The sequence below is a fragment of the Malus sylvestris genome, chromosome 7, assembly GCF_916048215.2.
Source record: "Malus sylvestris chromosome 7, drMalSylv7.2, whole genome shotgun sequence".
Classification (NCBI taxonomy): domain Eukaryota; kingdom Viridiplantae; phylum Streptophyta; class Magnoliopsida; order Rosales; family Rosaceae; genus Malus; species Malus sylvestris.
In genome coordinates, this window is record NC_062266.1 from 4,025,268 (window position 1) to 4,041,461 (window position 16,194).

The following is a 16,194-nucleotide window of genomic DNA, read 5'->3' on the forward strand; positions in this document are numbered from 1 at the left end:
CAAATTTTGGAGAAAGATGACAACCTCCACCGAATCAGTTGCGCCACCATCCAAGAAGACAAACCAACTAGATGAATGAAATCTGCACTGTGAGTGCTCCCATAATCCTATCAAACAATACAAAAGCACTTTAAAGGCCGCACAACACGAAAGTACTCCACCGAGGGGAGACACCCGATGGGCCATGTAGCAGAGGTTGATGGTTGAAGACTTGCAACATGAAACGACATCTGAATAGAAGAGGGGCATAAAAGCCCAAATTTGAGATGAGCACATGGATAAGGTGGGACAAAAGCTCAAAAAAGGCCGAAGCAAAGAAAGATAACGGCTATGAAAATAACAGAAGGACATAGAAGGGGAGTTGCAGGGAGATAAAGCCAGGTTTTTTTTTTTTTTGGGTGTTTTGGGGGGTTGGGGTTTTTTTTTTTTTTTTCCGGGGGGGAGAGGGAGGAACACCTACTTGTTGAATTTCCGCTTGTCGTTTTTATAATATATAATACATTTAACTATCAAAGTGTATTGCAAGTGGTGGATTGTCCTGGTGGTTAAAGTCTTTTGAAAGTTATTTGTATTCCGAATATTGTGTCATGTAATTTTCGGTATTCATGTAACATAGTCTGTCCAACTATCCAGCCACTTGAGTTGCAAATGTCCCTTACTCCTACAGCTATCGAGGCACTATGGACCATTTTTGGTCATTCGTACTCCTCCTCCAACAACCTCTTGAGCTTGGTTAATGTCTCTTGACCTCTGAACTTGCCACTCTTGGCAGTTGGTCAGGGGTAACAAAGTGCCTTCCACTTGCTTATTTTTGGCCTGTAACTCTCTTGATATTTCAAAGGGAACGGCCATTTCCTGGTCTGTCATTGGGGCTTTTAGAGTTACTGAGTTGATGAGATAGGCTAGAGAAGCCTTGATCAACTTTCTGGTACTCACCAGGAGCAATACAGAGTTTGTGAATGTCATTCCTCTGCTCTCTCTTTTTCTTTCCTTCTTTCAGTGCTTTGGCATGAAACACAGTATCCTACTCGGCGTGCCAAAATTATCGTCTTTTGTGTAAAATGACTTCTATTCAAGTGATTGTGCCATGAGCGGGGTACCGCCTCAATTTGGTTCTTTTCTATGCCTTGTGTACCAAAGATTTCAATATTTACTTGATGTATTGCCAAAATAAACTCAACATCAATATGTCTTTAAATATTTTCAAATAATGATGCTGGCAGACAAAGAAACACAAGGAGTCAATGTGTACTTTGGTATGACAAGCTCCAAGAACACAATAAACTTAAACATGAGACTCGTAGCAATGGGGAGACAAACTGATTAGCATCTTTGAAATATACATAAATAGTCACTGTTGCATGCTGAATTCAATATTTTAAGATAATACATTGGCCATTGGAGTTTGCTAACAGTGATGTAGTTATTTCTCAACATCGTGACCTGAGAGTAAAGTTTGATTCCTGGTAGGAGGGTCAGAGTACTGGAGGATGTGCGCCGCCGTTATTGAGTAAACAACGTTCTAATCTTAATAACAGAAGTGCTAACCTAGAGGAAATGTCTGAGAATTCTGGTTTTCAAGATGTGGACCAAGTTGATGTCAGGGAGGGCAAAGGTTTATCTGGGAATGCATCTCTAGATGTTTTAGGGTGTACGAAAGAGATGCTCATAATGTTGAAACAAGTGGTTCAGACACAAGCTCAGCAAGAGGAAAAAATGCTGGTGATCAGATGGAAAACAGTGAATAACCAAAGTCGAGTGCACACATAAAAGAAGGTGGATATGGGGGAACCCCAGAGGATGAAAAGGTTGAAACTCTTCCTTCTGACGAAAAGCAGCGGAGAAAACGCAAACGAACAATAATGAATGATATGCAGGTGGAACTTGTTGAGAGAGCCCTATTGGATGAACCTGATATGCAGCGAAATGCAGCCTCGATACAATCATGAGCTGAGAAATTACGTTATCAAGTAAGTTGATTCTTCAAACTTCAAACATTGTAAATAACGTATGTTGAATTTATTCGCTATATTCAACAACAATACCGAACTTCTTTTCACTAAGAAATGTACCATTGTGTTATCCAGGGTTCCGAGGTTACATGTGCACAGCTAAAAAATTGGTAAACCATCCCCATTTTTCCTGTATTTGTTTCTCCTAGGCATTGCTTAAAACTACTTTCAGTATCCTAATGGCTTAAAACATCAATGTTTTGTGTCTCCGCAGGTTAAACAATCGAAAAGCCAGGCTAGCCCACACAGCTAAGGATGTTCGTGCAACACCAGTGGCTGACAATGCTTCACCAGACAAGCAAGGTGGGCGGGGGCAAAGGTCCAACATCTCCCCCGATAGTCCTGGTAGAGATGCTTCCACCCAACTAAATGCCAGGAGCGATCCTTAAAACATGTTGAGAACTGCTATGGCAGCAGTAGCTGAGAATAACGTGGCCAGAAGCAGTTGCCGGTTGTCCTGCAGAATTTGCACAGTGCAAGCAAGGTGACTTTGTTGTGCTGGTAGGTGCAAATGGAGTGGAGCTCGGAATAGGAAATGTGTTTCAGGTGCGTGGCCAATGGTACGGTAGGAACTTAGAAGAGCTGAGGCCGTATGTCGTGCATGTTAAAGAGCTTAAAGCTAGAAGGGCAACGAGGCTTCCGCACCAATCTATGGCCACGGGCGTTTCATTTGAGGAGGCAGAAACAAAGTTGGCGTAATGAGGGTGTTGTGGAATTCGAACATGACTTTGTTTTATCGTCCCCAATGAGTTATATGCAAGTGAAGGGTTAAATGCCCTCGGCCTCAGACTCTCAGTAGAACTACAAGTCCTGTTATAACTGCAGAGACGTTATCGTACCATCTTGTAATTATTTGGACTTCTTTATAGTATTCTTTTTGTTGATTTCTAAATTTTCTAGCCTTGAAAAAGTTTCAATTTAGAAATAAACGCTTCAAACTCAATAGTTTAGAAATAAACCAAAACATCTTGAGTCGCCCATGGTGATGCACCCATTTCCCCGGTTGACGTGTAGAGATAAAAATCACTGGATTAAAAAAGAAAAATTCCTTTCAAATCTCATGACGTTGAAACCAAGTTAGTAAGGAACGTACGACGACATGCTAGATAGGGGGGATTAAAAAATCTCCTCCACGACCATTACAAAGGCATACGCAAGAGATTCACAAATCCCTATTTAAAAAGCGTTTTACAAATCTTTCACATAACTTTGTCATGCTCGTGAAGGGCTTTCATAAAACCCTACTCCCGTTCAATTAACTTATTTTGTTGCCTGGGCAAAAATGTTTCAATTTGTCCAAGAAAAAAATGTCTCGTCTCACAAGTAGATGACGGGTGCAAAAAAAGGACCATTATCTTTGATCAAAACACGCATACTCCACTCATGTAAGCGTTTTCAATAGTTACGAAGTGTCTGGGGATGGTTTGTTTCCAGAATACACAACCAGCAATCGAAAAACCGCAACGAAATAAGAAGAGCAAGCAAACTGGGCACATCAACTCTACTGAGATGCCCATAGAAATTTGCATTAAGAAAACCATAAGTCTCCCCCTATTTCACAAGTTTATTTAAAGATAATTTGGCATGCCTTTTTGACCTCTCAGGCATGCATGCAGAAGCATCATCATCCTAAAGTCACTACCCAAATTCACTCCCCAAATTGTTCTGTCTGTCAACATCAAAGTCATCTTTACAGGTTGAACTTCTTCCCTTTTTAGAGTGTACTTAAATATTTGGCAGAAACATAATTTTAAGCAGTTTGAGCCAACTATTTATATCTATTCTTCAAGGTGAATCAGAAACCTCACCAGCCGGCTAAAAGCGCCGTATTTCGCTTCCTCTCGGAGACAATCCCTACTTCCGCCCTCTCTCTTTTTTTCCCCTTTTTGGTTCTTTTTATACAGAAGAAATTTTGAATAAGCTTAGGATACGATCTCGAAAGATCAGGAAGTTCTTTCTTACTTTCGATTATGCAGAAGCCCACTCGAAGTAATGGCAACGGGCGCCTCTAGTGGCGGTCCAGTTTCCGCAGCCAAAGAAGAAGCTCCCTTGCCTTGGCCCTGGCTTCCGGACCATACCTTTGCTGCTCTTCACCCCGCAGAAACAGAATGGGTGATGATAATGGAATACTGGAGCACCCATCTCCTTCAGTTTCAGAGGGTGATGTGGTGGTGACATGTGCTCTGGGGATTGTTTCATTGTCAAAGGACGGTCAGCAGTCTGCCACACCAATGAGTTTGTAATGGCAAATTTGAAGCCCCTGCACATGAGAAGCGAAAGTAGGCGAGCGGTGTTTTTGGCATCATCCAGGCCACAGTGAGCACGGCCCTGCCATGCCAAGCCTGCCATTTGAACTGCCTCCTTCAGGTTGCACCTAGCACCACCGAAAACCTCAAGGAAAGGGACCTTTAAGTTGATCCATCTATCAAGAGAAAATCAACATGAAAATATGAGAAATATTCTCATGTCTTTTCCGTATATATTAAACACCAAAAAATTATTGACAAAGTTTTCTTATATTCACTACAGAAATAATTCCAATGAACACTAGTTTCTTTGATCTGCATTTCTTACCGGTTAAAATACGGAGGCTTTCGAATTTTCTTGAATCGGCACTCAGATTCCAACATGACCCGACAGTCCCAGTTTGACCATGTCACAACAGCAAAGTTGGTGTTTTTTATTCCCTTCTTCTCAAGCCATTTGTCATGTCTTAAAAGGGCCTCGCTTAAGGTAACTCCTCTATCCACCTACCAATACCCATATTCATCATCAATGAATTTAGCGGATCACGGTAAAGAAAGAAGAGAAACACTGGTAACACAATATCACAACAAAAAGTTGCAAATTCCATCACATAACATACAGTACTCAAAGAATGTGGTGAATCTAGAGACTTGGATGATTCTAAGTTAAGAAGTACGCACAAAGCATGCCATTACAACATCAACTACAAATTAAAATATAAAGACCTCGTTTGGTATAGAGGATTGGATTGGAATGGATAACCGTCCAAATTCAATGTATTTTGAAGGTAGAAGATAATGATTTTTCATTTTGAGGGGATTAGAAGAGGACTACCCAAGAAGAAAACTTCTCCCTTCGAATCCTCTCATTTTGGGGAGGATAGGAATGGATAACTTCTCTTCTAAAGTAAACTTTCTCCTACCTCCAAGTTAGCCACAAAATTTTCATTTCTTCTTTCAGCAGACCTTGAAATAGTGGCTTATCCATTCCAAACCAATCCTTTGCACCAAACAAGGCCATAGTTTCATACAACTTCACTTTCATAACCATTTTTTTTCTTGACCAACAAAACTGGAAAATAGCTCCTCCACAAAATTCACTTTCATAACTCATTTTGTAGAACAGTGCTCATAGCATCAATCGCAAACTCAACCTACTCTCTATGCCAGTTACTCCATTTCAGTCCACTGCTAAGAGTATCTATAGACACGTGTGAGCAATACACTGCAGCTTTAGGGTGCATGTTTTCAATCATTGTCGCATCAAATCTTCCATGCGACCACAATGAGAACTATCATATATTCTATCATGAACTATATAGTCCACCACGTATATAGTACATGACCTAATTCAGCCCAAGGTGATTGTGTATAAAATTTATCTTCATAGTGACCATAGGATTCAAAGTAATCAGCAATTTATCACTATCCAAATTCTTCCAGAATTGATCTACAGATTCTACACTGAATAGCAAAGTCATGCTGTGCCAATAGCATATAAAATGTATAGAGAACGGGAGCAGGATTATAGCTTATGAAATTAACTCCCCAAGGGAGGTGGGTGGATACTAAGGACAAAAAATTTCTGCTAAGCATAGGTGGAACTTTTATTGACAACTTTATAGTTGACAATACTAATTGAGCCAATGAAAATCCACAAATTACTCATCCAAGATTCCCATCTTTAACAGTTGCAAACATAACATTGACGTAAAACATACGATGGACCCATAAGATGTTTCACCAGACCGTATCATGTTAGACAATCACAATAATGTCACTAAATACAGTCACTAAGAAGTCTTCACAATATTTTGTTCCTATGGATAAATAAAGGCAGGCTAAGTTCAGGACAAACCTGAATTTGCTGGATTCCTGTCAGATCCTTGCAGAAATCACTTAAGACTTGGTTGCATGTTGGTCTCACATAAGTCTGAAAACATGCTTCCAGTTGGCCTGTCATGCTACTCACTATCACAGATGGAAACTCGATTATCTCTTGAGGATGGGGATTTCTATCCTTATCGCAGGTAGCCTCAAAGTCTATTACCACAAAATACTGAAAGTCTTGGAACTGGAAGTCATTCGGGTAGCTTTGAGCAAACATATTGAATGGAGCATAATGAAATCGATTTTCCATGGGAAAGGGATAAAACTGGCTCTCAAAAGCATTCATCTGGCACTGTTGCACCTTTTGGGAGTCATAATGGAAGGTTGACCAGTATCCAAAATCATGATGGTAGTTAGGTTTGTTGTGACATTCAGTTGGAGGTTCAAGAAATTCGCTGCCCAATGGACGGTCTGATTCAGGAACATCCCCAACTGGATGATTACTAATTGCATCTTTAAGATTTGGAAATCCTTCAATGGGACTCCCATTACACTGGAGGTTGTATGGGAATCCCTTGTGGAGGCATTTTAAGGAAGCCTCGCAGGTCCTTTCCATATCTTCTGCAACAGGAAAGAAATAAAATGAGACGAAACACAAGTATCGTGTCATTGGATAACCAGCAAAAACCAACACATCAAACAACAAAGAGTAGGCGAGTTTAAAGTGTATGCAGAACAACATGCAGTATTCCACCGAAATTAAAGCATCGATAACTTTATAGATGTGTTCAACATTTTTAGTGTACTTATGTAGTAGAAACAATGTACAGCTCCGAGGAAAAGAGAAACTGAAATTCATGTGTTTAAGATGCAATCGGTTAATCGGTCACCAATCATCATCAATGTCCAAGAACACAATGTCCAATCTTTCAGAATCAGGAGAAACCTAGTCAACTGAGTTCAGAATCCTTTTCAAAGGTCACATATTCAATTAGAAGTTTAGAACACAGATCCAGTTATATCACACTGCCTCAAACTCATCTACCTTTTAATTTTCGATCAAACTGTAACGAGTGAAGCTGCTAGACTGGAAAACAACTTTTTCTGATATCATTACCAAACAGGATGAAAGTAAACTACATGAGTTCAGTGCAGAGGAGAACAAGTAGGCTTTGTGAAACCTCCATCAACTTTCTATGTCTGGAAAACAGACAAGAAAAACAGAGGCAGGAAACAGAAATAAAAGTGCATCTCTCAGGATACCTATCTTTTCTTTTTTGTTATTTATTGTTTCCTATGTTACAACTAGACTCAGTACTGAATTTTCTGGCCAGGTACACTGCCACGGAAGGAATTAGGTCGTGGGAAGAGCTACTTTGCTACAGAGACTGGGAAAAGGGGGATTGGGACTTCCCAGGCAACTATTTTCCAAGTATCTCTTAATTGAAAAAGAACAAATAAAAAAAAGAAAACTAGTTTTAGCATCAACTAAATTCATTTCTGTTTGTCTTCTTTTTTCAATTATTAGTACTGCATGGTGGAGGGTACCCACACCTGAGGGCAGGGCAGAAAGCAATCCATTGGAGCGATCATATTGGAAGTGGGACTTCTCGGGGCACTATATTCCAAGGTTTCTCTAAATCCCTAAATCGCAGTTCCTGAATTTTTCAAAACAAAAGAAAATATTAAAGATCAATTTGCATCCATTTCCTTTTTGCTTGTTAAATTAATAGTAAGCAGTGACATGATTGAAGCTAAACCTTCCCTCTCCCCATAAATCTATAGGCCGATCAATATACCGCTGTTCAATAAGGAGAAGAAGCAATGTTTGCTCTAACTCAAAGGGTATCTCGTTATACACTTCCACGGTATCTGGGATTACTAAACCTTCACTTAAACAGGGTTGAAAAGGACTAAGAGGAAAGTCCTAGCCCAAACATGGGAGAATGTGAAACAGGAATCAAAATTTTCTAAGGCCAGGCCTGAGTCACTGCTAAGTGGGTTAAAAGCAAAGCAGTGGCACATCCTAAAGGTGAATACAAATGCTCCTTACAATGTCTAGCCTGTAATTATTGGCAGGGTAGCACGATTGAAATGATATGTATAGTAATATTCTCTTGCAAATATACGGCATAAGATGTTACCCGAATGCCAATTTGAGCTGCCCATTTAAACAAGATTCCAATTGATTAATGGTTCAAATTGACACTCAAAATATAACATGCCAGATAGTTTGGCAAAGAGAAAATCTTCCTATGAGCAAAATATCTCTCCATGTTGACCTTCTCCGTGCTCGAATATTATATATAATTTAAGGTAGTGTAACTGACTAACTGGACTGACGTCAAAGTAAATAATCATTGTGAATGTGAAACATACTAACATTAAGATGCTTTCAACAGAATTCTCTACATAGCCCCTCCTGTTCATGGAATTTTTACCACCAATTTCATAGGCTTTAGTATGTTTCTCCATCTAACCCTCACTGTCTGCTAATCCTAGAGGAAAAACAGTAAAGTTCCAGTTTGCCCATTGGTTATATTTACTCTTCATTGCAGCATGCAGGACAGGACCATGGTTAACTTACATTGGAGCATATCATCTACTTTTTCTAATGACCACTGACTGATTGTAGTCATAATTTAGTCATCAGAAATCTTGCCACAAAAATTTCGACATATTTGCACAAGAAATCAGTTCGGTTACGCATTGTACAGGACCTTCGAGGGGTCAACGAAGTTCCTCGCCACTTTGCAGAGTCATCGGTTAAACTAACCCTCATTATTTAAAAAGAGAATCTAATACACTAAAATACCAAAATACTAGTTGGTACCAAAATACTAAATGGCAGGTTTCTCTCTACGAAATTACAGCTACGATGGAACCTTGATCCCAAAAAATTCTCCCCCACATTGGACTTACATATAGATATAGGCAACTGAACTGTACAATTACCAATAAAACTGAAGAAACCTACGCCTGAAAGCTTCTTTCGGTCATTTTATATTTAGATAAGATGAAGAAGATGTTGGTAGGCCAGCGGTCAAGGCAGTGAGTCTGTCTCTTGGACCCAAGTTTGATTCATGCACTCCGCAAATTAGATTTTTAGATATAACTTTGTCAACAAAAAAGAGAACAAGATGAAAGTTTCATTGTTCTCTGAATTTCAAAAAGAAAAAAAAAATCACAGCATTGGCATCTCAACTCAAAACTACAATCATCACAGAGACAATACGCTACGACATTTGTTTCCTTTTAAATTTAGAGGCTACAATCATCTAAACACTCCCAACGAGCCAGAATATTATACCACATCATCAAAAGACTCCTACTTTAACCAATTGCATCATATCAACCTAGATTAAATCATACAACGCCAAACAAACTGCTCCCAAACACAAAAAACTAAAAACTAAAACCCACCACAAAAACAATTAATTGCAACAAAAATGGCCACCGAAAACAAAATTCGACAAGCACAAAGTTCACACTGAGAATTGAAGCAGTAACTGTGAGATCAAATTTAGTATAAAAATGTAAACTTTAAACGAATTTCGCATCAAAAAAAAAAAAAAAAAAAAAACAGGAACCTGTTTGTTCAAGGGCCATCATGATCTTGTGTATAGTTGAGATCCACCAGCAAGTACATCAGATCTTCCTCTGCAATTCCCACCTACACCACTCCAAATAACCCAACAAATATAATCCAAATTAAACCCAAAATTAAATAACGCAAATTAAGCAAAAAAATTAAATAAAAAATCGAGAGAGAAAGTACCTGGTTAGATTAGAGGTGGAGTTGTGAAAAAGTACGGTGGTCTGTTATATATTAGGCGCTGTTTTGAAGACGGAAAGTATCGGGCAGTTGATTGGGCCCCACGTAAGTGACAAAACGCACTGCCTTACAAACTGTCACGTGTTATTGCGCGCCCACCAGATATTTTCCGTGAGTGCGTTGTAGAGGGAAAATCTGCGGTGAGTTGATCCTGGCCGTCGGATTAGCTTACTTTTTTTAGGGTCTGTGGATCGGTTTGACTTCATTGAGAATCTGGGGGGTCGTTAAATGGTGGGACCCAAACTATTTCTGTTTCATTTTCCTAAATTGCAATTAAAATAAACTTAAATTCGACTTCGACCCTGAATAATAAAAAAATGTCTCAATTTTATTAGTTAAAGAATTTGATTTTAGTCCACGCAGTTTGGGTGGAGTTTCATTTTGGTCCACGTGGTTTCAATTTTTGCGATTTTAGGCTGTTGAAATTCAAAAAGAATATTTTTTTTTAGGAATAAACTCCGCAAGGAAATAAACACAAACTAGAAAATTCTTCAGAACCCAAATAGAAGTGAAACAACACAGACGGTACAAAACTAGACCGCTTTAAATCAGCCGATCTTAGATCTGAATCGTTATACCAATGTCGACTAAAGTTACACAGGCCAAATTGTGGTTCGGACAATCGAGATCAACTCCAGCAGTCTCTCGGAAAATGTCAATGTTGAGATGTTGAGCAGTAGGGGCAATCAGGATTCCAAATTTTGATCATTAGCCTAACCAAGATTAAAAATTTGAACAGGCCAATTACGCTTCCGACCATGAGGATCAACTCCAGCAGTTTCCAAGGAAATGTCAATGTCACGATGATGGGAAGCACGAGCAATGCTTATTCGCAGATGAATCCTTGCAGCCGGACAAGCTTCAGTGCCAACTGCTGCTGATCCGTCCACGTTAGATTTTCCTGATGTCACAGCAATTGGTTCCTTAAATGTCAAAATTGTTTGCTGCCAGTGCGTTTTGGGAGTATATGGGGATGTTGACAAAACAGCCGGCGTTTCTTTGCAGAACCTGCTGGTAAAACCAGTCTCAAACCACAAGACAACTCCAAAACACCAGGTTGTTTCAGATTCCAAATCAGTTAAGCTGCTAGCTGCACTGCTGAAGTTTGGTTCCAACTCAACACTTGCAGTAAAATCGACTTCATCAGGCTTCATTGTCACCAAGTCAAAGCTCTGCGAAACAAAATAAAAGGAAATTCATTGTCCACCAAATAAGAGTCACTGGTACGCTTATTCAGTTTTGGACCTGGTACATCATATAATGTTCCAAAAATTCACAAGTACAAAGACATCTTCCTAGGTCTTCCTCTACCCATTTTGCAAGCCTCTATCTCATAGTCGCATCTAACCATTATATAATTATTATAAATGTTATATATAAATTATAACATTATATACTTAAACTAAATTATTAGGATGATTTTCCCCCCTTAACGTTATTATGTTGAGCCTAATTCTTGTATACCTAAATTTTGATCTACGTTTATCACACTTTGGTCCTAGCAACTGCCATATTCTGCATCCTATTTCTTCATTTATAGACCTATTAAGGACGTCACAAGAGATAATAACTGATTTGTTACTGAACCATGTATACAAATTTAATACAAAAACTAAGAATGCAAACCAGTCGATGGGCACTGAGACCTTGATGCCATTAGCAAAAAAATGTTTTATCGCATTCAAAAGGCATGACTTTTGAAAGATGAATATAGACAACAAGACAAGAAAGATAAAATTGAGCATCAAGGAGCACACAGAGAGCGACTGATCCATCACAAAGTCATGTGTAAAACAAAGACCAATTGAAGACCTGATACATTGCGTATGCACATAGAAATATAACACTTGCATAACACCAACCTGGAGAACAGCAGCATTGGTCACTAAACCATGACCATCCACCGTATCTACAATAGGGATTTGTGCTGCACCTTCAACAAGCTCCTTGCCAACAGAAGACATGTTGAAACCATACACATTTTCCCAAAATGGAAGACTGGTGGCTCCTTTTCCAAATCCTGCAACAAACTAAGAAAAAAGGGAAATTTGAATGGAAAAAACAAAAGAACAAAGTAACCCTAAGAACAACATATGGAGAGGTATGTGAAGAATTGAAGAGATAAGAGGCTAGAGAAAGAACTCACAATAGTTGCTGTATCAGGAAGCATGGCACCTCCAGGTTTTAACCACCGATCCCGTGCATAAAGCACTGAACTGAGCATTGCCTCATAAAGTAGGCAGTACCCCATCCATTCACTCAGTAATACATCAACACTATGAGGTTCAATTAGTATGGATTTATCAAGCTCCTCAACCATACCTTGAACCACTTCTACTACCCCAGTGCCATGGTTAGTACTTTCACCAGGGCTCTTACTAGACAAAAGACCATTATCTTTTGCGATCTGCGATTAAAAAACCAATTAAGTACTCGCAACAAACTCTGTCAGGACATGAAGAAATCCAATTAAAAAACAGGGAAAATTTACCCGAGTTGCCACGGAAGCCATTTTCTCACTGGCTTCAATTGCAATTACCTTTGAAGCACCTGCTTGGGCTGCAAAGAGACTATTAGGGGAAAACAAGATTAAGTTAGAGGAGCAATAAGTTGTTTGTAATGGAACATTGATAATAATCAACATGATCACACTTCAGACATTCATTGCCTGAAATTAATATATAGAGACTGGCTATTTGAGAAACTGTTGTATTGTTCTTCAGCACGAGTTATGAATTCTATGCAAGAAACTCGTAAATCTCTTGCCCACATTAATGTTGAATTGATAGATAAAATATAGTCACTAGCATCTTTTTACATACTCAACAACCTTAAATATTTAAACTGAAACTAAAGTATTTGTAAACATTTCTAGAGAAAATGCAAAAACATTTCGTAGAATTTGTCTCTAGAGACGCACTTTAGATTGGACACTGGGAAGATTTAAAGAATCTCAATATCAGCTACAAGAGCCAACACAAATACAGGGTTTTGCAACCCATTTTCATTATTGTAAACTCATACCATACAAAACAGTTTCCTGCAAAGACAATCACACATGTTATTAACAGAGTCGTAAAACTTGTACTTTTCAAAGATTTTCGCTTCTTTTCTCCTTTTTCTTTTTCCTCACTGTTCAAATATTTCCCAAGGAGATGATTCAAGTAGTTATTATTCCAAGTTAAAGTTTTCCTAGAGCACATCTTCAACTGATCATATCAGAGGTCTAAGTTTCTAGTCATTACTAGTGTTAAAATGCAACAAGCAATCCTGTAGTTAACAAGACTCTTGGGTAATGCCGTCAAACCAAGAAAGCATTATCACCTCGATAGAACAAAGAAGCACAGAGATAATACGTAACAGCCCTTGTGACAAAACAGGCATTTTGACCGAGATTAAATCCATTATGAAGTACAGAATCAGAAACCACCAACTAATTGTTACTTCCATAAGAAAGCAACTAGCATGTCATCTCACCTTAGTATACCTGTGCCACAACCTACATCCATCACCACTGCACTCTTCAAGAGAGAGGGGTTCTTTAAAATAGCTTGTCCATAAGCATCCATTCTTACCTGCATAAATGACAATATATGAGTCCAAATCAAACTAAAATACAAACAGAAACAGACTTTTTCATTTCAAATTTTCTTCTGCCAGGTAATACAGATTAACTTAATACCTTATCACTGAGCATCTCTCTGTGAATGCCAAATGAACTGTAAGCGCCAAAGTAGTCATTGTTAACATTCTTGATATCCTTTGAACCATGATTTGGAATATACGCTCTTAAAAGCTGTTCTTTTTTCTTTCTATCAGCTGACCCAACATGTTCTCCTGAATCCAAACCATTGATGGCCACCTTTCCAGGAGAATTCACATTATTCAAGTGGCTATTGGATGATGAAGCAACATTTTTCCCACTTTCATTAGAGGTATCATAATCAATAGCAATCTTTGGCACATGAATATCATGATCTATGCAGATCTCTTCAAACTGCCTCAAATCACTCATAAGTTCGTCCTTGTCAACTGCTGCAGCATAGTCATCTTCACCTTCTTCATCTTCACCAAAGCTATACAAGACCGAATCATCTTGCAAGAAAGGTTTTAGATACTCGTCACTATCCCATCCAGGTGTAATGTCTTTGAAATTGACTGTTTCATGTAAATGATTCTGTAGATCTTGGTTGGAATGACAGGTCAGCCCGCAACTCCAACATCTGTTTTCAGCAACCTGGAAACAAATGGAATCAGCAGAAAATACAAAAAATAAAAATAAAAATAAAAACTCCAAAATTACAGGATGATGAAAACACTTTGCTCTGCACATCAACATTCAAATTCCCAACAACTGAAAAAACAAAAAGCACGCACCTAATACCAACAAACGAAGGAAAAATGAATAAACTTTTTAAAGGACTAACAATGCATTTCATACATCAATACAAATGCAGACAACTACAACAATTTGACTTGGGCATTTCGTGTTATGCCCAGCGTAAGGATTCAAGGATTACTCTTTTTAACCAATTTATCATTTGTATCCTAAAACCAACCAAAACAATAAATAAAATTTCACATTAAATAAACAAACTTCCATTTCCGACTTCTTAGCATTGCAGCCTGCAATTTGCAGCAGAAGATACTACCCGGTAAAAGCGAATTCTTCAAGTTTCGCTTACTCAAACAAATCAAAACCGAATGTGAAAGAACCACTCAAACAACGCTAATCCAATCCAATTACTGCATTCTATCTCAAAAACAAAAAAAAAAAAAATCATTCCCTTTGTTTGTCTGTCAGCCCAATGACTGACCTGAGAGCGAACGAAGTTAATGAGCTTGAAGGAGCCGTAGAAATTCAGACCCAGCGCTCTCCGAACGGCCTGAAAGTCGAAACGGTGGGTCGAAGTGCAGTGGTCGAAGAGGTCGTCGCACGAGCTGTACCTGGTGTCGCAGAACAAGCACAGCAAGTCTGAGCCCTCTTCTTCTTCTTCGTCTTCTTCTTCTGGTTCTGCATTCCAATCGTTCCACTCTTGGAGCTCTTCGGATTCTTCGTCGTCGTCGTCTGTGAATGTGGGTTCGTATTCGGAGCCGTTCTTCGCCATGAGTAATCTGAGAGAGAAAGGAAGGAGGGAGGGTGTCTTCGCTTTGAACCTTAAACCCTCTACAAACCCTAATAACAGTAATAAAAATCTGAATTGGCGACTTTGCCATCGGATTCTTCGTTTTTGCAGCTGTACCCCTATTTTAAAATGTTTACATTTCCACCAGCCTCCAGCCGGTATTATAGGTAAAGAATCTCTCCCTCCTTCATAAATTCTGATTTTTACTCAAATTTCAAGTTTTTTTTTTTCACGTGAAAATTTTAAATTTTTATATTTATGAATTCAGACAAGAAAATTGGTGCATATCAATTTATAAATTCAGACTTTTATCCAAATTCTAAATTTATTTCTCTCATTCAAACATAGTGTAAGAGTAAAATGTCATTTGATTTCTTGAAATATTATTCGAACTGTTTGAAATCACCAATTAACCCTTATCGTCATATTCGATAAAATTTTATCTACTTTTTCAATCACGTGGCCACACGTGATTCTCTTAAGGTTAAAGTCGTCCAGTATTTGACAGAAAAATGAATGAAATTCATCATACCTGACGGTAATGGTTAATTATTTAATTTAATTATAAATCTTGCAAAACCCATACAAAATTATAATGTCCGTTAAAATTCTTTAAAATGTGTCACTTAGACCATCTCCAATCCTTTGCCTAAAACCTAAAATTTTTAGCCCATAAAATTTAGGTTTTAACCCAGAAGCAGTTTTTCTGTTCCAACCCTTCTGGCCTTAAATTAATTTTATGAACATTTTAACCCAAAAATATTAAATTCCAATAAACATTGAAAAAATAACTAAATCGACACATGAAACTCATGAAACATGCTTTCCCAACGATTCTGTCTCCGCACTCCTCAGCCATTAGGAGTACGGGAGCAGGATCAACTAAATCAATAGTTCATTTGAATGTGAGTCGTTGATCAACCAAAAAAGCCATTGAGCTCAATTTTATTGGCAGATAAGTGAGAGACACACCTATGTGGGTGGGGACTCCACCACTAATCTTTGGCCTAAATCTGGGTTTTTATTTTTTTTTAAGTTTTAAATTTTAGGTTAAATTTAAAACTTGAGTTAGAATAGATTGGGAGGAGAATAGAAGGGGATTGGTAGATTTTAGGCCGTAGATTGGAGTTGACCTTTAAACAGTC

The 16,194-nt window shown here is 38.4% G+C and overlaps 2 protein-coding genes and 1 long non-coding RNA gene across 4 annotated transcripts; 1 reads left to right on the top strand and 2 right to left on the bottom strand.

The window, feature by feature from the left end:
- The first annotated feature begins 1,785 nt into the window (after positions 1–1,785).
- Positions 1,786–3,178, top strand: LOC126629653 (uncharacterized). The gene is made up of 4 exons (XR_007625818.1): positions 1,786–1,970; positions 2,088–2,122; positions 2,227–2,315; positions 3,098–3,178. It is a non-coding gene; the product is annotated as an uncharacterized LOC126629653 (long non-coding RNA).
- A 305-nt stretch (positions 3,179–3,483) lies between these two features.
- On the bottom strand, positions 3,484–9,941 carry LOC126629650 (uncharacterized). 2 transcript variants are annotated; one of them, XM_050299750.1, is made up of 5 exons: positions 9,867–9,941; positions 9,679–9,761; positions 6,117–6,709; positions 4,587–4,762; positions 3,484–4,434 (listed from the first exon to the last, which is right to left on the bottom strand). In XM_050299750.1, the coding sequence occupies exons 2-5, from the start codon at positions 9,698–9,700 to the stop codon at positions 3,981–3,983; spliced, it is 1,245 nt and encodes a 414-aa protein (XP_050155707.1). In that variant the 5' UTR covers positions 9,701–9,761; positions 9,867–9,941; the 3' UTR covers positions 3,484–3,980. The 2 variants fall into 2 exon arrangements, with proteins under 2 accessions (XP_050155707.1, XP_050155708.1); XM_050299751.1 differs by lacking the exon at positions 9,867–9,941 and having other exon boundaries at positions 6,117–6,706.
- A 451-nt stretch (positions 9,942–10,392) lies between these two features.
- LOC126629646 (probable protein arginine N-methyltransferase 3) lies at positions 10,393–15,103 on the bottom strand. Its single transcript, XM_050299747.1, has 7 exons — positions 14,741–15,103; positions 13,606–14,160; positions 13,401–13,498; positions 12,415–12,493; positions 12,070–12,330; positions 11,786–11,953; positions 10,393–11,095 (listed from the first exon to the last, which is right to left on the bottom strand). The coding sequence occupies exons 1-7, from the start codon at positions 15,029–15,031 to the stop codon at positions 10,637–10,639; spliced, it is 1,911 nt and encodes a 636-aa protein (XP_050155704.1). The 5' UTR covers positions 15,032–15,103; the 3' UTR covers positions 10,393–10,636.
- Between the last annotated feature and the right edge of the window lie 1,091 nt (positions 15,104–16,194).

Excerpts from the sequence above, each read along its gene's own strand:
- LOC126629650 (XM_050299750.1), bottom strand. The coding sequence starts at position 9,700 with ATGATGGCCCTTGAACAAACAG. Across the intron at positions 6,710-9,678 it reads GATGGCCCTTGAACAAACAG|AAGATATGGAAAGGACCTGC; the intron begins GTTCCTGTTTTT and ends TTCCTGTTGCAG. Across the intron at positions 4,435-4,586 it reads AAGCCTCCGTATTTTAACCG|ATGGATCAACTTAAAGGTCC; the intron begins GTAAGAAATGCA and ends TTCTCTTGATAG.
- LOC126629646 (XM_050299747.1), bottom strand. The coding sequence starts at position 15,031 with ATGGCGAAGAACGGCTCCGAATACGAACCCACATTCACAGACGACGAC. Across the intron at positions 14,161-14,740 it reads TTAACTTCGTTCGCTCTCAG|GTTGCTGAAAACAGATGTTG; the intron begins GTCAGTCATTGG and ends ATTTGTTTCCAG. Across the intron at positions 12,494-13,400 it reads TGTGGCACAGGTATACTAAG|TCTCTTTGCAGCCCAAGCAG; the intron begins GTGAGATGACAT and ends TTCCCCTAATAG.